Below are 25,243 nucleotides of genomic sequence, written 5' to 3'. Positions count from 1 at the left end.
TATTAGTGGTGATATATCTGGAGTGGTGTTAGTATCTAAACAGAATTGTAATTCATTTTTTAGAAATGTTATAAATGCATTATAATTGAGTAAAGATATGTTAAGTCTCCATTGCCTGGATATTGGTCTAAATTCCATGGCATCATCAATGGAGCATGATCTGATAATGTTATTGGCAAAATTTTTATATCTGTTACTCTATGTAGTTCTGATATTGAAGTAAATAAATATCAGAATTATTTTTTGTTTGTTTACTGTGTTGAGACGTGCTGCGTTTGGTCTCGTACTCTATCGCATACGTTGTCAGTGTCGTGCGCTTGCTTAGACCTTTGTTGTGATAAACAGTAAAGTGTGTTCAGCTGAATTCAATTTCCGTTTTGTCTGACGGGTATAAAAAAAGTTAGTATACAGCGGCAGCGGTCGCGGCAGCCCTCCTGTTAAGCCCTCTTTGTGTGAAGACCGAAGAGTGCGACTCCACCGGGCAGGGACACCGGCAAGGGATATAAGTATTGTTTTGATTAATCCTTTTTCCTTCTACTTGTTTCACTTCTGTTTCAGTTTTTATAACCAATTCTTACTATGTGTTCCCAGATCCCTACTATCACTACCACTCGCAAACCACACATCACACACTGACACTGTAGGCAGCGCAATCCTAACAGCCTGTGCACTTTGCCTATGTCTGCTAATACATTACTTTCTGTTGGTCTCTGGAATTGCCAGTCTGCTGTATACAATGCCGATTTCATTACTTAGTTATAAAGTCATTCAAAGTTAAATCTCACGGCCCTGACAGAGACCTGGATTAAAACCAGAGGACACTGCTACACCTGCAGCACTCTCCAATAATTTCTCATTTTCCCACTCCCCCCGTTTGACTGGAAGAGGTGGAGGTACTGGTCTGCTCATCTCTAATGATTGGAAATTTAATCCTTTACCATCTTTGGGTATCAACAGCTACTTTGAATCTCATTCAGTTACTGTTACCTACCCTCTTTAAAATCCATTTTGTAGTTGTCTATCGACCCCCAGGACCACTAGGTCACTTTTTGGATGAATTCGATGTGCTGCTCTCAACCTTTCCTGAGGATGGTACTCCCCTAGTTATGCTTGGAGATTTCAACATCCACCTAGATAAACCACTAACACACGACACCCACACTCTGCTTGCCTCTTTTGATCTCAACCGAGTGTCAACTACTGCTACTCACAAATCAGGCAACCAACTAGACCTTATTTACACACGACACTGCTCCACTGATCATGTACTGGTTACTCCACTGCACACCTCAGATCACTTCCTCCTCACTCTTAACCTCAACATGCTTCCTAACACAACACTGCTAAAAGGACATACTACCATAACAAAATTAACAATTAGTCTAAATCTTGCATGCTCTTTAAAACATTTTTAAAGATTCCTCCTCCCCCTCCTGCATCAACTCTAACAGCTGATGACTTTGCCACCTTTTTCTAACTACTGGGGTGCCTCAGGGCTCAGTTCTTGGACCACTTCTCTTCTCTGTCTACATGGCATCATTAGGTTCTGTCATTCAGAACATGGCTTTTCATACCACTGCTATGCTGATGACACTCAACTCTACCTCTCATTCCATCCTGATGATCCGACGGTAGCTGCTCGCATCTCAGCTTGTCTAACAGACATTTCTTGCTGGATGAAGGACCATCACTTTTGTTGATTTTGATTGCTTCCATTGTCCTCATTTGTCCACTTTGGATAAAAGTGTCTGCTAAATGACTACATGTAAATGTAAATAAACAGTCAATTCGTGAATATGATGAATGCCTAGTAGAAAAAAGTAAAATCTTTCATATTGGGAAATTTTTGTCTCCATATATCCACTAACCCTGTTTCTTTAAGTTGTTCAACCTATATTTTACTCATTTTAGGAAGAGGGGACTTTGGAGATGGTTGTCTATCCACAGGGTTTCCCATACATTGATTTATTTGTGGCGGGCCACCACAATATCAAAACTGACCGCCACAAATAGATTTTCCAAAAGGCACTGCACGTTTCAAAATCAAAAACCGGTGCGGGTGTTTTTATTGTATTTCAGAAGGAAACCGACTTTTCAGAAAATTTCCGATGTCATTTTCATTTCATCTTGCATGTAATGCCTGATAAAGCAGCGTTTGTGAGCTCAGTGCTGCTTTACAGCTGTTACTGGAGAAACCTCTATCTCCCCCGCTCTTAAAGCGCCTCCTGCTGGCAGAAAATGAATTTGCATATACATATACAGTACATGGGGGTGGGGGAGTGCTGCCACAAATAGAGCGTAAGGCTGTAGGAAACACTGATCCATATATTGTGACATGACACAATTAAAATCTCTGCCCAGCAAGACAATTCCTTTACTATGTTGCAAGATAACCCTAAATATTTTATTTATAAAATCTGGATCATCTTCGTTAAGGGCAGAGACATTCATAAATGAGACATTCAATCCATCAATTATACCATTTACTAAAATAAATCTACCTTCAGTGTCTTTATGAACTGTAGTAGATGTAAAGTTTAAACCTGTACGAACTAAATTACAGACCCCTCTCCTCTTTTCCTGATTTGTGAGATGAATAAAAAGCTTCATCCACTCAGGACTTTTTCAATGTTTTGTGTTCTCTATCTGATAAATGCGTTTTTTGAATAAATGCGATCTGACATTGGAGTTGATTGAGAATTTTTTTTTCTTTTGATAGGACTATGAAGGCTATTTATATTATAACTTATTACCTTACACTGACTCAAACCTGTATATGATACCAATATGAATAAATCTGAAGGCATGAAAAGTCTAAGGAGAGTAACAATACATATATTTGTGTACATATAGGAATATATATGCCTCTGTAAAAAAAAAAAAAAAGGGGGGGGGGGTTGGGTTGGGATAATGTTAACCAAGTATGAGCAAATAAAACTGCTGTTACTGTCATACTTCAATCTTTGGTCCCTATAATCTAATTTGTATTTTTATACAATTAAAATAAAACGTACTTCAAATAAAAAGCCTTGTACAAACTATGTAAAAAAATAAAAAAAGGATGCACTGTTTTCCGTCAAAAAGCACCTGATGGAGTTTGAACTTCACATTCAACTGCTTCTGTTTCACAGAGACGCCGACACAGACGTGCATGTTCGGCTAGAATCGCCCTGAACTCGTGCATCTTCGGATGCGGAGCTGCGTGGAAAGTTACAAAAAATGTCATGCACACCGTCAAGCGAAATGAGTTCGCACTCAAAGCGAACTTCCGGCAACACCGCGGTGACATCATATTTTTGCGTCGAGTATAAATCAGCCTTAAAGGCTCTGCTGATGAATTTCATTACATCTACACACATGCATCTGGCAGACGCTTTTACTCAAAGTGTCTCACATTGCATGTGTTATCTGAAACCTAGATAATTTCACCAGCAATTACTGGACATCAAGTCAGCCACTGTGATGTTAATAAAGCTGTGTTCATGTTAAGGAAACAGATCCACTGGGAATGAGTGTAATGAGTCTGATTGCTGGAAGCTTCTAATTCCACACAAACATTCTGGACAGACATGCTGACTTATAAGTGTCTCCTGTTTACAGTTTTTGTATTTGAATGACGGAGACACATTAATGCAGATCTATAATTTAAACAGCAGTGGGGCTGCGCCGCAGGTCAGATACAGAAATATAACAGGCCTTTTAGTGCAGTCTGTACTGATCAATGTAGAAGCTCAAGAACAGGAACACATTTATAATATCTTATGACACACAAACGTCATACTCACATAATTAACCTCCAGCACCTCCTTGCGCGGACGCATTTTAATAGCGAACGCCTGAGCCCTCATGTGCTTCTGTTTCCTGAGGAAGCCCTCGTCATCTGGACACACACACACACAGTCTTTACACACCGCTGTCTGCTGAACAGCACTGATGTCCGTTAGAGAACCGCTGAACGTCTCACCTGCTGTCATGATGTCTAACCTGAACACCTGCACGTCTTTGGGCTCTGTGTTTTCACTCTGAGACACAAGCATCACATCAGCACAGGCTCACGAGACAACATCAAATAAATACTGTTCTTTCTATTCAGAGAAGATTGTGTGTATGAGGCCTGACAGAGAAACTAACCTCGTCCTTGAGCCGTCGAGGGGAACGTCTCTCCACTCGTCTCTCCTTCTCTTCATCCTCATCGGCGCCCTCTTCCTCTGCACCTCCAATGCCTTCATCTACCACTGTCAGGGCCTTCTGGGTAAAGCCTGTGAACGCTCTACACACACACACACACACACACACGTCAGGAGCGACACGAGACACGTCACACATCACACAGCTGCAGGAGTCAGACTCACGGTCAGCGTCGCTCCGGTCTGGAAGAGCTCATATGGATACAGGATCCGATCGAAGTGAGAGCGCAGCAGTGACCCCACACCTTTCCCAGCCGGAAAACCCATGCGACTGCTGATCCTGGACCAGCGCTTCTCCTTACAGACCGCCTCAAACCCTCCTTCAGCACGCACCAGCTGCCACCACACAGAGAGAGGAGATCAGCTGCCTCTTCAGCACATCAGTGTAGTGACACACACTCACACACACTCATGGTTTAACCTTGCTCAGCAGGTACAGGTCCAGCACTTTTCTCTCCACGTGAGGAAGGCGCAGTTTGCAGCCCTGGAGCTCCCAGAACTTGGCGATCTGGTCGAGGAAGTTGAGCTTGACTCTGGTGAGGGCCTGAAGAGAGACACGAGGTGAGAACAAACACAGCGTCTGTCACAGGACTGAGAGACTGAACTCACCTCCAGCTCATTGAGCCGCTGGATTCGAGGAGTGAAGTGGAAACTGCGCACGTCGCAGGCGAAGGGAGGCTGCCAGCCCTACAACACACACACACACACACACACACACACACACACAGCAGCTCGAGTCACGCTTTCAGTACCTGCAACGGTCTGATCTCGCGCTGTACTACAGTAAACAGTTGTTGTTGTGTCACGTTACCTGCGGCGGTCGGATCTTGCAGATGCCCGTGTTCTCGGCGATCTCCCGGATCCTGTGGATGAAGCCGAGCGGGTTGCTGAAGTCCTGCCAGCTGGGCTCGAACACCGGACACTCCGGCGGAGCCTGGAACTCGCGGAACAGCGCCATGTTAAACCGCTGACACACGGAGCGGAGCTTCAGGTCATGATCCCTCTGCGAGACGATCAGCGTCCGTCAGCTCCTCAGCTCTGCCCGCTGTCCTCAGATTCTCCGCTACAATCAAACACAAACCGGGTTCACTATCAGATGACCAGCACGTTACGAATGCTGTGTTTATTATGACCGGTGCGTTACGAATGTTGTTGTGTTTATGATGACCGGCGCGTTACGAATGTTGTTGTGTTTATGATGATCGGCACGTTACGAATGTTGTTGTGTTTATGATGACCGGCGCGTTACGAATGTTGTGTGTTTATGATGACCGGCGCGTTACGAATGCTGTGTTGTGACCGGTGTCTATTATGATCGGCGCGTTACGAATGCTGTTGTGTTTATGATGATCGGCGCGTTACGAATGCTGTTGTGTTTATGATGACTGGTGCGTTACGAATGCTGTGTTTATTATGATCGGTGCGTTACGAATGCTGTTGTTTATTATGATCAGCGCGTTATGAACGTTGTTGTGTTTATTATGATCAGCGCGTTACGAATGCTGTTGTGTTTATTATGATCAGCGCGTTACGAATGTTGTTGTGTTTATGATGATCGGCGCGTTACGAATGTTGTTGTGTTTATGATGATCAGCGCATTACGAATGCTGTTGTGTTTATGATGATCAGCGCATTACGAATGCTGTTGTGTTTATGATGATCGGCGCGTTACGAATGTTGTTGTGTTTATGATGATCGGCGCGTTACGAATGCTGTGTTTATTATGATCAGCGCGTTACGAATGTTGTTGTGTTTATGATGATCGGCGCGTTACGAACGTTGTTGTGTTTATGATGATCGGCGCGTTACGAATGCTGTGTTTATGATGATCGGCGCGTTACGAATGTTGTTGTGTTTATGATGATCGGCGCGTTATGAATGTTGTTGTGTTTATTATGATCGGCGCGTTACGAATGCTGTTGTGTTTATGATGATCGGCGCGTTACGAATGTTGTTGTGTTTATTATGATCGGTGCGTTACGAATGTTGTTGTGTTTATGATGACCGGCGCGTTACGAATGCTGTTGTGTTTATGATGATCGGCGCGTTACGAATGTTGTGTGTGTTTATGATGATCGGCGCGTTATGAATGTTGTTGTGTTTTATTATGATCGGCGCGTTACGAATGTTGTTGTGTTTATTATGACCGGCGCGTTACGAATGCTGTTGTGTTTATGATGATCGGCGCGTTACGAATGCTGTTTGTGTTTGTGATGATCGGCGCGTTACGAATGCTGTTGTGTTTATGATGATCGGGCGCGTTACGAATGTTGTTGTGTTTATTATGATCGGTGCGTTACGAATGTTGTTGTGTTTATGATGACCGGCGCGTTACGAATGCTGTGTTTATGATGATCGGCGCGTTACGAATGCTGTTGTGTTTATGATGACCGGCGCGTTACGAATGTTGTTGTGCTTATGATGACCGGCGCGTTACGAATGTTGTTGTGTTTATGATGATCGGCGCGTTACGAATGTTGCTGTGTTTATGATGATCGGCGCGTTACGAATGTTGCTGTGTTTATGCCGGTGACCGGCGCGTTACGAATGTTGTTGTGTTTTATGATGACCGGCGCGTTACGAATGTTGTTGTGTTTATGATGACCGGCGCGTTACGAATGTTGCTGTGTTTATGATGATCTGCGCGTTACGAATGTTGCTGTTTTTATGATGATCGGCGCGTTACGAATGTTGTTGTGTTTATGATGACCGGCGCGTTACGAATGCTGTGTTTATTATGACCGGCGCGTTACGAATGCTGTGTTTATTATGATCGGCGCGTTACGAATGTTGTTGTGTTTATGATGATCGGCGCGTTAACGATGTTGTTGTGTTTATTATGATCGGCGCGTTACGAATGTTGTTGTGTTTATGATGACCAGCGCGTTACGAATGCTGTGTTTATTATGATCGGCGCGTTACGAATGTTGTGTTTATTATGATCGGCGCGTTACGAATGCTGTGTTTATTATGATCGGCGCGTTACGAATGTTGTTGTGTTTATGATGATCGGCGCGTTACGAATGCTGTTGTGTTTATGATGATCGGCGCGTGATGAATGTTGTTGTGTTTATGATGACCGGCGCGTTATGAATGTTGTTGTGTTTATGATGATCGGCTCGTTACGAATGTTGTTGTGTTTATGATGACCGGCGCGTTACGAATGTTGTTGTGTTTATTATGATCGGCGCGTTACGAATGTTGTTGTGTTTATTATGATCGGCGCGTTATGGGCGCGTTTACGAATGTTGTTGTGTTTATTATGATCGGTGCGTTACGAATGCTGTTGTGTTTATGATGATCAGCGCGTTACGAATGCTGTTGTGTTTATGATGATCGGCGCGTTACGAATGCTGTTGTGTTATGATGATGATCGGCGCGTTACGAATGTTGTTGTGTTTATGATGATCAGCGCGTTACGAATGTTGTTGTGTTTTATTATGATCGGTGCGTTACGAATGTTGTTGTGTTTATGATGATCTGCGCGTTACGAATGTTGCTGTGTTTATGATGATCGGCGAATGTTGTTGTTACGAATGTTGTTGTGTTTATGATGATCGGCGCGTTACGAATGTTGTTGTGTTTATGATGATCGGCGCGTTATGAATGTTGTTGTTTTTTTATGATGATCGGCGCGTTACGAATGTTGTTGTGTGTTTATGATGATGATTCGGCGCGTTACGAATGTTGTTGTGTTTATGATGATCGGCGCGTTACGAATGCTGTTGTGTTTATGATGATCGGCGCGTTACGAATGTTGTTGTGTTTATGATGATCGGCGCGTTACGAATGTTGTTGTGTTTATGATGATCGGCGCGTTATGAATGTTGTTGTTTTTATTATGACCGGCGCGTTACGAATGTTGTTGTGTTTATGATGATCGGTGCGTTACGAATGTTGTTGTGTTTATGATGATCGGCGCGTTACGAATGTTGTTGTGTGTTTATTTTTAGATGATCGTCGCGTTACGAATGCTGTTGTGTTTATGATGATCGGTGCGTTACGAATGTTGTTGTGTTTATGATGATCGGCGCGTTATGAATGTTGTTGTGTTTATTATGATCGGCGCGTTACGAATGTTGTTGTGTTTATTATGATCGGCGCGTTACGAATGCTGTTGTTTATTATGATCAGCGCGTTACGAATGTTGTTGTGTTTATGATGATCGGCGCGTTACGAATGTTGTTGTGTTTATTATGATCAGCGCGTTACGAATGTTGTTGTGTTTATGATGATCAGCGCATTACGAATGCTGTTGTGTTTATTATGATCGGCGCGTTACGAATGTTGTTGTGTTTATGATGATCGGAGCGTTACGAATGTTGTTGTGTTTATGATGATCGGCACGTTACGAGTGTTGGGTTTACGTGTTTGTTTTATGATGATCGGCGCGTTACGAATGTTGTTGTGTTTATGATGATCGGCGCGTTACGAATGTTGTTGTGTTTGTGATGATCGGCGCGTTACGAATGTTGTTGTGTTTATGATGAGCGCGTTACGAATGTTGCTCTGTTGTGTTTATTATGATCGGTGCGTTACGAATGTTGTTGTTTTATGATGATCGGTGCGTTAACGTGTTTATTTATGATGATCGGTGCGTTACGAATGCTGTTGTGTTTATGATGATCAGCGTGTTGTTACGAATGTTGTTGTGTTTATGATGACCGGCGCGTTACGAATGCTGTGTTTATGATGATTGGTGCTTTACGAATGTTGTTGTGTTTATGATGATCGGCGCGTTACGAATGCTGTGTTTATGATGATTGGTGCGTTACGAATGCTGTGTTTATTATGATCGGTGCGCGCGTTATGAATGTTGTTGTGTTTATTATGATCGGTGCGTTACGAATGCTGTTGTGTTTATGATGATCAGCGCGTTACGAATGCTGTGTTTATGATGATCGGTGCGTTACGAATGCTGTTGTGTTTATGATGACCAGCGCGTTACGAATGCTGTTGTGTTTATGATGATCGGCGCGTTACGAATGTTGTTGTGTTTATGATGACCTGGCGTTACGAATGCTGTTGTGTTTTATGGTGATCGGTGCGTTACGAATGCTGTTGTGTTTTATGATGACCGGCGCGTTTACGAATGTTGTTGTGTTTATGATGATCGGCGCGTTATGAATGTTGTTGTGTTTATTATGACCGGTGCGTTACGAATGCTGTTGTGTTTATGATGATCGGTGCGTTACGAATGCTGTTGTGTTTATGATGATCGGCGCGTTACGAACTGCTGAAAAAAACAACATATGATGACCGGCCTGCGTTACGAATGCTGTTGTGTTTATGTGATCGGTGCGTTACGAATGCTGTTGTGTTTATGATGACCGGCGCACAAATGCGTACGAATGTTGTTGTGTTATATGATGATCGGCGCGTTATGAATGTTGTTGTGTTTATGATGACCGGCGCGTTATGAATGTTGTTGTGTTCAAATCGGAACCAATGATCGGCGCGTTTTGATGGAAACAAGAAATTGTGTTTATGATGATCGGCGCGGTTACGAATGTTGTTTGTTGTTTATGATGATCGGTGCGTTACGAATGTTGTTGTGTTTTATGATGATCGGTGCGTTACGAATGTTGTTGGGTTTATGATGATCGGCGTGCTGTTACGAATGCTGTTGTGTTTATGATGGACCGGCGCGTTACGAATGTTGTTGTGTTTATTATGTGAGATCGGAAGAAGTCACTTGATCTCGCCTCTCTGCGCTCACTTATCTTAGTTGCGCTCGTTTCTCTGCATCTCTCTCCTCGTTGGTCTTCTGCGATCATGTCCGTCAGTTACCGGAGAGATAGTCCTGTATTAATCCGACGGATTCTCACAAACGCCGTTAGCATCTTCCACTAGCCTCCGCTCAAATGTTTCCGGAAGTGTTACCTTTCACCTTCACCGCTGTACTTTGCCGCTGCAACAGCTGCACAACAAAATAAACGCTAACGTAAAACGCCTGAAATGTTTCAAACGTGTTTACTAAATGGTTACATTCACTTTTTTATATGGTGTATGTAGCTAAAAGTGTGTCAGAGAGATTTAATGTGTATATTGATTATTCCTGTGATTTAGTATGAACTGAATATGAAGGGAAACGACTTCAAGATGAATTGCAGACCGTACGAATTAAAGAATTAACATATTAAATGATGGTCCAAATGCAGGAAAACAACTGAGTGCAATCTTGAGGTTTATTAGGAACTGAGGATTAATGGACACAATACATCACATCTCAACACTCCATCACACCATAAAAACATGTTACCCTAAAAACAATCAAAACCCACATAAAAACAAAAACAAAAAAAAAAAAAAAAAAAAAAAGAAGAACAAAAAGAATAAGAAGAATCGCATCGCATCTGCTGTGATTCAGAGGAAGAACGGTTTGTGGTGAAAGTGAAACCGAGGCTTTCTCAAACTGTGCCGAGAAACGGTTCATTACTCGAAGCTTTAGCGACATCTGCTGCTCAGACTCGGGTTCTCCACCAAATCTCACCAAAACATCGCGGAGCAGAGGATGGCTTGAAAGATTTCACACATTGATCAGTAACAGAAGATATACTAGTGTGTGATTATGATGAATAAGTGATGTGAGTAGTAGCAAACTGTTATAGAACATGATCAAGTGCGATAGAGATGTGATGGTCGTTCAGTTTCTGTCTGGGGTTGAGTTTATTCATCTGAACTATTCTACTCAGTACACACACACACACACACACACACACACACACACACACACAACCAAGTCAGTGTGAAGTCAAACACAAGAGTCATGCGAGGCGCCAGATCAAATCAGATGATAACAACCAAACTAGATGTAGCTTTGATATAAACAATATACAAAGATCTTGCAAAATAACCAAAAAACAAAACCATTAAGCCAGGGGAAATTTATACATTAGAATAAATTAAATCTGAGAAGAAAGGAAGAACCAAAGAAGAAGCTAAAGCTACAGCTAGCCAATAGCACATTATAAAGAAGCATAAATATCATACTTTGTGCACAATACGTAAGATTTAAAAACTTTGACATTGCTGGAAGAGGATATAGTATCCAAATAACACTTCAGGTCTTTACAAAAAAATAAAAAATATTAGCTTTTATTTTATTAGAAAATACTTGTCTTTTACATTCTTGTCAGAGTTATAAAAACCAAATAACACCTAAGAAATATGTTCTGAGATAAAGACACGTTCAAATATACAGAATTTCTCCCAAAAGGTAGCAACATGGACACAATCCTGAAAAAGATGACATATGGATCCATCTCAGGAAAGATTTATTTCAGATACAGTCTGACAGGGTAAAATCAGTGGAGCAACTTCAAAGATATCTCTTTAACCTTGTTAGTAATCAAATATTTGTTAGGAAAGGACCAGACTTTCTTCCAAGGAACACCTTCAAAAGAAAGACTGCAGTGAGATATCACAGAAGGGATAGTAATTAAGTCTCTCTGAAAGAGCTGTGTAATCTGGACAAACAGCTGTTTGTCAGCGGTGCAGTTTCTCCACTACAGCAAAGGCAGCAGGGGTGACGCGAATACCTTATTTAGAGAAGAACTCAGAATAAGAAAGCAAGAGACCCTTTGAACGTAGTAGCTGAGAAACCAAAAGAATATTACTATTAAACCAATCAGAAAAAAAAAAAGTTTTATTTTTGTACCGAATATCTTGATTATTCCAAAAAAAGTACCTGTGGGGACTAAAATTGTGATTGTAAATTAAGTGCCAGGCCAAAAGGACCTGCTTATGGAAGTTTGATAGTTTGATAGGCAATTTAGAAAAATTATAATTACATACCAACAGAAAGGGGAGACCACCAACTTTAGAAGAAATATAATTGGGAATAGTCTTCCATACAGATTCAGAGTTATTCAAAAATGGCCTCAACCAATTTATCTTAAAGTGCATATTGCAGGTAAAAAAAAAAATTCAAATTAATATATAACCTTGTATGAAAATACCATATGAACCGTTAATGCAGGATTTGAAAATGTTTTACAAGACGCGAGGGCACAAATTTAGAAGAAAAAGTGACTGTTCCTTGACAGTTCTCAAAAACGGCTTTTTTTCTCTTACATCGTGTCATATTACGTCAGGAGAGGGAGTCGTGTGCGGCGCTCTGGAGTCCGTGTGTTTTCGGTAGTTATTTTATTTCGATTCATCATCATCACGGTAAATGGTTGTGTTTGTGGAGGTTGCACTAACTCCAGCCTGTCAGGACATCGAGTCCACAGGTTTCCTAACAAGAAATAGGACGGGATCTTCCGGGGCAGTGTGTGTTTGTGCGGGTGAAGAGACCGCACTTCACTAATGCATCTGCTTCGAGAGAAGGGGCGGTCACACTAGAATGTGAACGTGTGGAATGTTTTCGGACGCCTCTGTGAATATGGGCGGGAGCAGGATATAACAGCAGGTCTCCCCTCAGTTATCACAACATTGATTCAGATGTGCTTGCACTGTGTCTTTTGCGACCGTGTCGAAAGCGTCTTATTATACTGTACTCTCTCTCTCTCTCTGTATATACACACACACTAAGCAATAAAAAATGATAAAATGTGTCCGCATTCAAATCTATCATCTGTTCCTGTTTCCATTGACACTGCGAACCATGCAGCTTCTTTTTTTATTTGATTTTTATAATCTTTTAAAGATGTATCATATAAAATAGGATGCTGTGCTACGGCTAAAATTAGCGCTTTCTCCATTTTTGAATGGAAGGAAAAGTGCAGTGTAACTGCCCCTAAACGCAGTGCTGTGTAACTTAGCGATCACTTCACACCGGAGGAAGATTATCATCCTGGTGATATGATGCAGTTCAACATGGGATACTGAAGCACCTTCATCAGGTCCCGGGCCGCCTGTGGCTCGTCCGCCGCTGTTGTGTAATATTCGGTTCCTGTGAGAAACTGTTCCCCTGGGTGGAGTTTACATGAATATTCATTAGTTCTCATATTGTGGGCGTGTCCTTGAGACAACACGCAAACGAGTGGAGCTGAAAATATTAGTACACGCTCCTCAAATCACAACTTGTTTAATGGATTATTTTGAACAGGTAATGATTAGCATTAACTGCCACAGTGCCAAAACAATGCATAGTTTGTGTAATACTGTATGATCAATTGTCTGTAACCTTGGTATGTGTGAATTATGCATTACTTCATGCATTAATATCTCATGAATTATCATCTCATGAATTATCTCATGAACTAACATGAACATGAGCTCATAATCTTTCATTCGTGACTTCATGGATAAAAAACAAATTAATAAATAAATTAAGTAAACTAAATAAATAATCATGAATTATTACACATGATCATGATGTTTTCTTTGTTCACAAAAACAAGGTCTTTACCTTACAGTAGGTGGACATCCAAAACGTCATTTCTACCGCGTAGTGCCGCGGCGTTCACAGGTTTTCAAACCGCTGAGTGGCGCTTTAATCACAGGTTTTCAAACAAGCGCATCAAAGCACATTTTCGCAAATAGACGTCAGCTTTGCCTCACCGAAGTGTTATATTTGACTGCAGTCGGGGAAAATGAAAGAAAAAATATTTAATATTCACAGATGAAAGTTTAGTCCTTATGAAGATATGTGCGTTTCTTAGAATTCAAGCAGGATAAATGTCAAGCCTATGAGCCTGTGCTTATTTTTTCTCTACACCATATTTTAGATTAGACACATTTAAATAGTGTGCAGTATTATTTATACAATATGAATTATATGTTATATTATTCAAAAGAAATTCTGGTTTACTTTGCATCGTAGCATTAAAAGTGTTAGCATGGTGAGCTAGGCTTGTGTGTTTTATAAATTATTTTCTTTATTTTAGTAAAACGTGAGGCACTGTATAATTTTGCTCCCATTATTTAGGCCTAATTAAAACAAGAAACGAATAAATTAAACCTGCACGATTTAACTAAATCATTGCAAGCTCTAAAGAATGGATGGATTAATACAACGTCATCATGATTAAACTCAAGTTCTATCAACAAAATAAACAAAATACAAAAAATATAAAAAATAACTTAAAAAATCAACAACCTCAACTTGCTTTCATGTAACTTCTTTACTTGCTTTCATGTAATTTAAGTAAAAAAAAAAATAAAAAAAAAAAAAAAATGAAAAAAATAAATTGCAGCCGCATTTAAATGCAGGTTTGTATAATATTCCGTAAAATATCAGTACAAGATTTGCTCTGCATGATGCTGAGGGCACGTGCAGCATTTATTCTTATATGTCTACATATTTTATCTTCATTACAAATCTTGTTTGGTTTTATTTTGGATAATTGCATGTAAAAAAAAAAAAATATTTGCTTTGTAATGCATATGCAAAATGTGGATTATTATTCATATTCACGTGTTTGTGCGAAAATTATTAATGCGCATGCACGACAGGGAGGCCCCCTCTCGATCACTTGATTTTTTTCCTAATAATGAAATAACTGAAAATCTCGGTCTCACATACATGAGAAATATATCTACAGAAAGCTTGAAATGTCTTTTAAATGAATCAATTGAAAAAGAAAGCATTATGTAATCTGTGAAGGTTGTATTTCTCTCTAAAGGCGCGTCCATGTGGAGAGAGTCAGCACTGTGAATTTCATCTTGCAGCCGACAAGAAAACATTTGCTTAAAATTGTATTGCACAAAATATTGTATGGACGCAACAAAATAAAACAGCCGACGCTCCACTCAGGGCTCGTAGTTGTGATTGGGCTCAAGCCTCCCCCGCGCGTCTGAGACACGCTGCCAGCAGAGTATGAGCGGAGCGGAGTGATTCTGACTGAAGAGGAGCCGATTTTTTAAAAGTCGGAGCATCGTGGTTTTCACTCGCTCCAGCACCGCTCCTCACGAATACAATACAATCAAACTGCCCATAATATAACTGCATATTTATTAAGAATTCACATGATAAACATATTTAGCTATAGCTTGATACACATAATCTCTCCGATCAGAAGACTATAATGACGGCAATATCCTACAAACAAATGTAATCCTAGTTCTCAAGGAGTTTGTCATTTAAACATACACATCACATTCAGGTTAAAACACAATTTAAACAGCAACAACACATTCACACGTAATCGCTTACGCAATAATGCATTCAAACAAATGTAATCTTACAGTAGGCTACTTCATCTGTATCTGATTTTGAATGAGCAGAAATCTGTAACAAATGCATCGATCTGTAGATAAAATAACTGACGAAAATGTAAACTGTTATTTTCATCACAAACAAAATTTGCACAGCAGAAAGCAGCAATTATACCTTTTAATGCTGACAATGTTATTAGTTTGGAGTTTGGTAGGCAAAAAGTTTGCACACAATAGCCTAATCCCCTTTGAAACTCTCCTGTAATTTAATTCATTTATTTATTTTTATTTTATTTTTATAAGTTATTATGAACATAACATTTCAACTTTAGCCACGCAGTGAAGGCGGAGCAGTGTTTCTGGTATCAATGAACGCGGAGCTTAGTGATTATTAAATGCTCGGAGCGCGGAGGGAAATTGTTGCCGCTCCACTCTCACACACTCTGCTGCCGAGTGAGAGAGATGTTTCGCCCTATATGAACAAGGCCGTCCGGTGTAGACACAGTTAGACAGTGTCTGCTATATTTACAAATAATTGATATAAGAAATAAAAATAAATACACAACCTAAACCAGCGGCATAACGAGATGAAAATATAGACTAGAAAACTGATTTAGGCCTACACTTGGTCTGTCCTCCGTCCATGACGCTGACTCACTGTGGAGCTGCCAGTTTTAATCTGAACAGCTCTTAACGCCGAGTGGATGGTTAGATGGGCTATTATTAAAAAATAAATTAATTAATAAATAAAATAAAGGTATTTCCAGCATTAAGGTAATAACGTTACTGCTTTTTTTAATCGTCTTGACTCAGTTCATAATTTGACTGGTAAATGATAAAGAATTATATTAAAACTTGTTTTGAACAATTTATTTGTCATTTGAATATTGATTTTAAGTAGGGAGGCAAAAAAAAATCGATTTAAATCGTAAATAGGATTTTTTGTGAAAACAAATCGGGGATTTTTTTAGGCCATCGCCCAGCCCTAATGCAACAGTTTTTTTTTTTTTTTTTTTTTTTTTTTAAGTTAAGGCAACTTCCTCTAAAATTAAGTTATAATAACTAATAAACTTTATTGCGCTATAGTCAACATTTGAAGTGATCAAACCTTTCTTTAAAGTTGTCCTAAAACCTGTTCTGCAAGTTTGAAACCCTCATAAGACTCTGTCCATATGAAAGACCAAGAGATTCACACCTTTATCTCGACCCCCACAAGCTAAACAGAACTACCCCCCAACACCCTCCAGCTGAACTGAATTCGGTCTGTTTTTTTGGCTGTGAGGAACGGTATATTGTTACTGATTATAAAAATACCTTAACCAACATAATAATTAAAAATAATATAAATCGATACATAGCCAGCCCATATTATTATTATCACTAGACCAAAAATAATAACAAATTATTAATTGATAATTAATCATTATTTTTGAGAAAATCTTAGACATTTGTGAACATAGACGTTTGAGGCAGGCTTTAAGACCAAGCGGAATCCTCCGTAAGCTGCTCCCGCTTCACAGCGCGACGCAAGCGCTAACTGACTCAGCTTCACCGTCCGCGGTTTGATTTAACAAAATCAGTTTGAGGCGAATACAACTTATTGATCATGAGCCCAACACTCAGCAAGGCAGGAAAACAATCAGTCTACCTGAAGAAAGATGTATTTCATTGAGCTAATGCTGTTAAATAGAGCAAAAAAAATAAAATAAAAAAAAGATTAAAAAAAAAAAAAACACTGTAGGCTATTCTTAAACTTGGAGCTCATTATATTGAAGTACAAATCCAAACACCAGAAGCAACCTACACTCTCAGTGTTCTTTCACTGAAAAGTATGCATTTTATTTATTCACAGGCTATATGGTTGAAATAATATTTTAGTTGAAAACTTTAAGTGCCATTGTTTAAAAAATGCATCATAGAAATGTTTCATAGACCTTCAGTTGTCATGCTTTAAAATCCAATGGACAGACATAGGCCTATATTATTGTACATTACAAATATTTGGATCGTCCCTTATTTTCTAAAAGAGTAAATACTTATTTTCTTCAAGAATAAACATTATAAATAAATAATTAAGAAAAAAACCTCTGTTAGCCCTTATTTTCCATTTCTGAAGTTAATGTGCAACTCTAATGATGATGTGACTCCCCTGACAGTGGCACGTTCCTCAAAAAATAAAATAAAAATAAAATAAAACCTTGTTAGAGCAATGTGAGCGATTAATAGATTTAATAAAGAAAAAAAAAAGTGTGTGCTTGGTTTCCGAAATTGAAAACGAAAACAGCTCGTAAAAAATGATATGATGAAAAAGTCATGATAACATATTATTAATTGATAGAAATAATTTAAGCAATTAAAACCTTTTTTTAAAAATACCATATTCAACTTGAATTTTAATACTGACTTTAAAATCTCAAGGAGTTTATAAGTTGAAACGGTAAAATGTCACAGTGCATGTTAAATAGTCTAAATTAACTTGTATCTTATATAGTATCTGAAGACCTTGATTGCATGTTAGCATAAAACTAACAATATAATTTTTTTTTTAATGAACAATTCCTGTATATAAAATGTGACAGCAACCTTTATATCAAACAATTTGAAATCGTCCACAGCTGAACAACGCGAGGCGCAGATTGAGCGCGCGGAGTGAATGTGATGCACAAAGTCATTTTCAGATGCAATTACAAAATAAAGCTGGATAAAATTATAGCTACACAAAACTTGTAAATAGTTAACAACATAGCCTAGATTAGGCCCATACTCTGTTTCTACGTATATAATGTAAATTTGTTAACCCACAAATTTTAACCGATTAATCGCCTATTTTCATAATGAGATGAGTTAGGGTTAGGGTTGTGAGAGTTGCATTTTACTACATTCAGAAATAATAACGGCAGGCCTAATAATGCTATAGGCTAATGTACCAACAGGATATTTTTAGTTCCCTTCACTTTACAATAAATCTTTTAAATTTAGCAAATTTATCAGAACAGAACAAGGATTACAAATATATAATTCTAATGGATAAATATAATTGCAGTATATAATAATATAGGCTTATAAACAACAACAAAAATAATAATAATTAAAAATAATTTAAAGCGATACATAAGGTTGGGCTTATCTCTCTCATTCGGGACAAATCCAAACATGTTGCCCATTTGAAGCTAAACTCTTATTCATTAGGTAAAACAAGCTTTGGATTTCACACGTGTTTCAGTATCGACAAAAAAAAAAATCATAATTAGCAAAATTATGCCAAAGTGGCCCGCTGCTCGCGCCGCATGGCTCGGTGAACGACTGCTGTTTCCAACGAATATGTGCGCTTGAGGCACCAGCGCAATCAAAGTCACAATTCACAATTATTGGTCACACAGTAAAGGCATAATTCAAAAATGCAAAGCGTTAGCAGTTTGAAAAATCAAGAATAATAGCAGAGTTTATAATAATTATTTCGAAATGCTGGACCGTTCTCATTTCGCTCTGAGAATGGAACCTGAAGATTATTATTATTATTATTATTAAACCAAGAATGAACCGAAGTGAAAACATTTAGCTTTTAATCCGTATATATAATATATATATATATAGGCCTTTCTTTAATTTTTTGATGAGCAGACTGTAGCCTAAGACTATCCTATTTTTAGTGGCTTTTAAGGATGTTATAAATAATGTATATTATAATGTTATTGTTGTTTTACGTCTTCCTTTCATTCTACAATTACATTCAGTTTGCAATCACTCCCTTTTCGCCACCTGGCGGTAGTTTCATGAATGATTTTAACACGCGACTGACTTGCAGTTAACGCCGCGGCCCTGTGGCGGCGGTATTACCTATTTTGGTTGTCTACCTACTGTACTTATCTGAGTATCACTAACCTTTGTGTTACTGTTCTGCTGTCTCCAGATCTGTTTCCTGATGTCCGCGATCCCGTGTTCTCCTGTGCTCTCTAAGGTTCCGTCCAAGTCAATTGCTGCCGGTCACATCTGAGAGAGAGAGAAAGAGATTAAGAGATCTGAGACTGTGTGATTGCAACATTCCTGAAGTTATGAGATTAATATCCTCTGAGATTAATTAAAGATAATATTTCAATAATTTAACAACACACTTTCATGTTGACAGTTCTCTGATGCGGTTAATTTTAACATGACATGCAGGTTAACAAATAACATCTTATCTTTATAGTAAGTGTTTTATTTTTACTGTTTAAAATTATACTCAAAAATGATATTGTAGATCACATAAATATTAGTTACATTCATTAAACGTTACTATGACAAGTACAGAAGTAATTGCTTTATGAGTATAACAAAGGAAATAAAGAAAAGGAAAGCTGTGTGAAAGTATGCATGTGGAATGAAGCAATGCAGAATTAAGTGAATGTCTGAGATATTTATTGGCACTCGATGAGAACAGCCTCCATGTATGTCCAGTTCATACAGTGATCAGCTACTGTACCAGTGACTTCAGCTCTCTCGTCCTAATCTGATTTGTTAATTATGCTGACCTATGTCCAAGAAGACTGCATCAGAACAATGCAATCAAAGCCATATTACAACATTGGTGTGTCCAAGAAGACTGCATCAGAACAATGCTTTAAAAATAATCTGATTTGTTAATTATGCTGACCTATGTCCAAGAAGACTGCATCAGAACAATGCTTTAAGGTTTAATGTATTATATAATCAATTAGCCTACAAATTATAATGATCAAAATATAAATATTTTAACTACAAGAAAATGTTTTGCATGTAGCTTATTTAGGTAACAGAAACACTGGCTACATACAAACTAAACAAGGACACGCCCACAACAGAGGAACTAATGAATATTCACCTGAACTCCACCCACGGGAACAGTTTTCACAGGAACTGAATATTACACAACACCGGCGGGAGACGTGATGCTCACGATCCGTCAGAGGTGCTGCTCCACAAAAACATCAACTGTGCACCGTAAGTCTTGTTTTTTAAACATTTGCTACCTACCAAATCAGTCAAGATAATTATTTAAATAATGAGACACGACAAGATGTGTATGGGTTGTTGTAAAGCACCGCAGCTAGCTTGTAAGCATTAATTAAGAGACACTGCAAGTAATGAGGGAGTGTGTAGATGATCTGAAGCAGTGAAGGCCAGCTGTTATACACCACCTCTACTGGACTGCAGCTTCCGCTCCTAATGGAGATGCAGATGTGATGGAGGCCAAGTGGAAAAGCAGGGTCAGCAGTGAATATGATCTAAACTTGTGCTTGCTTCTCCCAGCATGCATCAGGCCTCATGGAGTCTCTGAGAGAGGAATACTGAGGTCACCACAGACTCCAGGAGAACACATCACTGTCTTGTCCTCCACTACACCTGCTCCTCTTTCCAGATCCCTCCAGAGGATCAACGAGATGAGGCTGTTGTGTATCTAGCACAGCATTCACCATTTAACACACGTTAACAACACATTAGTTATGTATATTAACAGTTGCAATGTTGTGTTTTGAGTTAGGTATTAACAGTGCTAGGAAATAATATTTGTTGATTTAGTGCTGTATAAATAAAACTGAATTAAATTAACCATAAATGTAGATCTGCTTGATATTTATCTGATGTAAACTTCATAAACAATTTGTTATGCAGTAAGACAATTTGTTATTGTGATTATTTTTTATTGATTGTCACCAAAATGGGGCCATACAAAACATTTTTAAAGTTCTCCTTCCTCTGTAATGATGGCTGACACAACCCATGCAGGTAAGGTCTTCCTGATGTGCCTGCTCAGAATGCCACAGGCCCAGCGGACACCTTGCCTGTTTGCTGTCAAAATGTCTTATACCAGTGGTATCAAAAAGTGTGACTTACAGGTAGTTATATATAAATATAGGCAGCTTGTAATTGGGAAAATATACAAATAAATATTCTGATGTTTTTAATATTATTTTTTTTATTTACTATGTATTTATACATAGAAGTATTTAGCTCAGAATAATAAATGATCTCTGCCCTAAACACACATGTGTCTGCTGGCCTGGAGAGGTCCATGCTCCTGTCTGAAGTGTATATATGTGTCTGTAGCACATATGGGTTCAGACAGCAAGCCTCAAAGCCTGGGTGCAGAGTCAGATGCTGCACAGCATGTGTGGGGGTCACATTCTCCACTGTATGCATCTAACTCCCTGCAGCACTGACCTTTATCATAATGAGATGAGTTAGGGTTAGGGGCAACTAAACATTTTGGCTGCGTATCAATTTTAAATGAAAGATTAGTGAACAGTAAAGTAAATATTAAAAATGAATCAGGGCCTTGTCCGGCGCGCTGTGCACTTCAGTGTCGGGCCGATTCCGGCTCAGATGCGGCAGTGTCGGTTTTTAAGATGATAGAATGGAATGTTTCTATAACGTTCACATAAACCAAGAAAAAACTTTCCTAACACATTAAAAAAGATTAACATTTAATCATTTAACGAATATTCACTAATAACATTTTCATAACATTTTCAAGATGATAGAATGGAATGTTCCTGTAACATTGACATACACCAAGAAAAAACGTTCTTAATAAATGAAAAAAACTGGACATTTTAAACATTTAAAGAACATTCAGTAATGAAGTTTTCGTAACATTTTCAAAATGGTAGGATTGAATGTTCCTGTAATGTTCGCAGAAACCAGACAAATTCTTTTTTTTTTTTCAGAACAATACTGTACATACCTTTACTTTTACTCTCAATACCTTAAGTATATTAGAGTATAATACAAGATAATACTTTTACTTAAAGGATAGTTCAGCCAAAATTGAAAATTCTGTAATCATTTACTTACCCTTAAGTTGCTCCAGGTTTGGAATTTTCATTTTTGGGTGAACTATCCCTTTAGCGAAGGTTTTAAATATGACTAGTAGTTTTTCCCCAATGTGGTATTAGTAGATACTAAAAGTAGTTTACTAAAGTATTTTAATATTCCTTGTACTAATTACGTTTTCTCTTTACTACTTAATTACTAATTACGTAATTACGCTCTAAACAATTTCTCTTTTTCTTCTTTCCCTAAATCAGAGCAGACCCCTGTACTGCAGGATAAAGCTGAATGTGGCAGCGCTGAACAGTTTTTAATAGTTTTCGGCTGAGCAGGGAGGCCCTGACAGTGCTGCTGGATCTTCAGAGAAGGGCCACAATCCAGACCCTGGTGTTTCTTTTCTGTCTGCTATTGGTACATCATACAGATGGTCTCCAGAGTGTTTGAAATGTGCCTCGTCCACAGCATTGTCCTCCGAGTCGCTGAGGAGGTGCTGGTCATTCACCAAGAGATTCACCTCCTGAAGACCCCAGAACACATGGAGGCAGGGCTGGGCTCAATCTGATGTTGTTTTTCTGATGTTAAACCTAAGCTATGTTGTAAATAGGTGTATATAAAGTATGTACAGTAATCTATAGAACAATTTGTTTAAGGCAACGTCCACATGAAGCCACATCATCCCAAAAAATATCTGCTTCCACACAAAACCAAAAAAACCGACACAAAAAAACCGAAACCGACAAAAAACAATGTAGTATACATGCCAAACCAGCATGTGGCGCTGTAATTCTGCCACATAGATACACTAAAAACTGAGAAGAAGACTTGGACTATGCATATAAACCTTGCGTGCGGTATACAAACGAACATGGAACAATACATTTATTAATCTGTGTTAATGTTAGTTAATAAAAAGACAATCGTTTTCATGTTTTTGTTGCTATTACGTGACATAGCGGTGTCTGACTAGGGCCGAGATGTGGGCTGATGATGTCATCATTTCCGAAAATATACGGATTCACTGTCCATATGAATATATCAAATGAATGTCAGTTTCACTCTCCCAAAACACTGGAACCATGTGGACGAAACGCCTATACGATGCAAAGTGTATGCGTATACAGCGAAACGCGTCTCTGTGTGGATGGGGGCTTAATGTGTAAAAAAAATTATTTACAGGACAAACACATGAAAGTGAAAAAAGTGAAAGTGACATGACACATCCAAGTATGGTGACCCATACTCGGAATTCGTGCTCTGCATTTAACCCATCCAAAGTGCACACACACAGCAGTGAACACACACCCAGAGCAGTGGGTATCATTTATGCTGCGGCGCCTGGGGAGCAGTTGGGGGTTCAGTGCCTTGCTTAAGGGCACCTCAGTCGTGGTATTGAAGCTGGAGAGAGTGCTGTACATTCACTCCCCCACCTACAATTCCTGCCGGCCCAACACTCAAACTCACAACCCTTGGATTGCAAGTCCAACACTCTAACTGTTAGGCCAGGACTTTCCCCAAATAAACACAGAAGAATGTTTTGTGAAAAAATAAGCTGCATTAAAAAAAATTAACAATGTACATACAGTAAGTACTTCTTTTTTATTTACACGTGAATATGCAAAACAAAAATACAAAATGTACAGAAAGTACTCAGGCTCATTTACAAATAAATTACACTACAAAAATGAATAATGTATACAACTTATTCATTTAATTTTTAACTTACATCACAAAAACTACAGAAATTTCATTGACAATGTGACATTTAAAAAAGATATTGAAAAATGGTAATGTATCCATTTTTTTTTACTGCTTTCTCTTGCCTAATAGAGAATGGGTAATAAATAATTTATTTGTTAAGCATTCTTTCAAGAAGAGAAAACAGTCTCTCTACTTTCTCCCTGCTTTCTCCCTGTCCCAGGAAATTCGCTCTCCTGTGCTCTTCTCTCCTCTGTCTCTCTCTCCTGTGCACCTGTCCCAGGACACTCTCTCTGGAGTTTGATGTCCTCTCTGAGCAGCTCCACCAGCTCCCACTCGCCCCCTCACCTCTCCCAGGACACTCACTCCCTCACCTGTCCCAGGACACTTGCTCTCCTGTGCTCTTCTCTCTTCTGTCTCTCTCTCCTGTGCTCTTCTCTCCTCTGTCTCTCTCGGGAGTTTGATGTCCTCTCTGAGCAGCTCCACCAGCTTCCACTCACTCCCTCACCTGTCCCAGGACACTTGCTCTCCTGTGCTCTTCTCTCCTCTGTCTCTCTTTCTGGAGTTTGATGTCCTCTCTGAGCAGCTCTACCAGCTTCCTGAGCAGCTTCACCAGGTTCCACTCGCTCCCTCACTTCCCCCACTACACCCACTAATCTCTCTCTAGAGTTTGATATCCTCTCTGAGCAGCTTCACCAGCTTCCACTCGCTCCCTCACTTGTCCCAGGACACTCGCTCCCCTGTGCTTTTCCTCTCCTCTGTCTCTCTCGGGAGTTTGATGTCCTCCCTGAGCAGCTCCACCAGCTTCCACTCGCTCCCTCACCTGTCCCAGGACACTTGCTCTCCTGTGCTTTCCTCTCCTCGGTCTCTCTCTAGAGTTTGATATCCTCTCTGAGCAGCTTCACCAGCTTCCACTCGCTCCCTCACCTGTCCCAGGACACTTGCTCTCCTGTGCTTTCCTCTCCTCGGTCTCTCTCTAGAGTTTGATATCCTCTCTGAGCAGCTTCACCAGCGTCCACTCACTCCCTCACCTGTCCCAGGACACTTGCTCTCCTGTGCTCTTCTCTCCTCTGTCTCTCTCTGGAGTTTGATGTCCTCCCTGAGCAGCTCCACCAGCTTCCACTCGCTCCCTCACCTGTCCCAGGACACTTGCTCTCCTGTGCTTTCCTCTCCTCTGTCTCTCTCTCGGGAGTTTGATGTCCTCTCTGAGCAGCTCCACCAGCTTCCACTCGCTCCCCTCACCTGTCCCAGGACACTTGCTCTCCTGTGCTTTCCTCTCCTCGGTCTCTCTCTAGAGTTTGATATCCTCTCTGAGCAGCTTCACCAGCTTCCACTCGCTCCCTCACCTGTCCCAGGACACTTGCTCTCCTGTGCTTTCCTCTCCTCGGTCTCTCTCTAGAGTTTGATATCCTCTCTGAGCAGCTCCACCAGCTTCCACTCACTCCCCTCACCTGTCCCAGGACACTTGC

At 39.7% G+C, this 25,243-nt stretch overlaps 1 protein-coding gene and 1 long non-coding RNA gene across 2 annotated transcripts in view; both read right to left on the bottom strand.

The window, feature by feature from the left end:
• The window catches only part of LOC109064318 (lysine-specific demethylase 5A-like), a 28,451-nt gene extending 18,382 nt beyond the window's left edge, over positions 1-10,069 (bottom strand). Inside the window, 9 exon segments of the mRNA XM_042753876.1 lie at positions 3,786-3,880; positions 3,965-4,022; positions 4,132-4,234; positions 4,236-4,270; positions 4,353-4,523; positions 4,609-4,731; positions 4,797-4,874; positions 4,999-5,253; positions 9,917-10,069. Of these exon segments, the coding sequence (XP_042609810.1) occupies positions 3,786-3,880; positions 3,965-4,022; positions 4,132-4,234; positions 4,236-4,270; positions 4,353-4,523; positions 4,609-4,731; positions 4,797-4,874; positions 4,999-5,145 (810 nt within the window). The 5' untranslated portion in view covers positions 5,146-5,253; positions 9,917-10,069.
• Positions 10,070-12,818: 2,749 nt separating this feature from the next.
• Positions 12,819-19,768, bottom strand: LOC109064339. Its single transcript, XR_002013374.2, has 2 exons — positions 19,173-19,768; positions 12,819-13,101 (listed from the first exon to the last, which is right to left on the bottom strand). It is a non-coding gene; the product is annotated as an uncharacterized LOC109064339 (long non-coding RNA).
• Between the last annotated feature and the right edge of the window lie 5,475 nt (positions 19,769-25,243).

Source organism: Cyprinus carpio, unplaced genomic scaffold (genome assembly GCF_018340385.1).
Source record: "Cyprinus carpio isolate SPL01 unplaced genomic scaffold, ASM1834038v1 S000000169, whole genome shotgun sequence".
In the NCBI taxonomy this organism is placed as follows: domain Eukaryota; kingdom Metazoa; phylum Chordata; class Actinopteri; order Cypriniformes; family Cyprinidae; genus Cyprinus; species Cyprinus carpio.
Note: the sequence above shows the minus strand (reverse complement) of the source record. Positions and strands in the feature narration are given on the sequence as shown.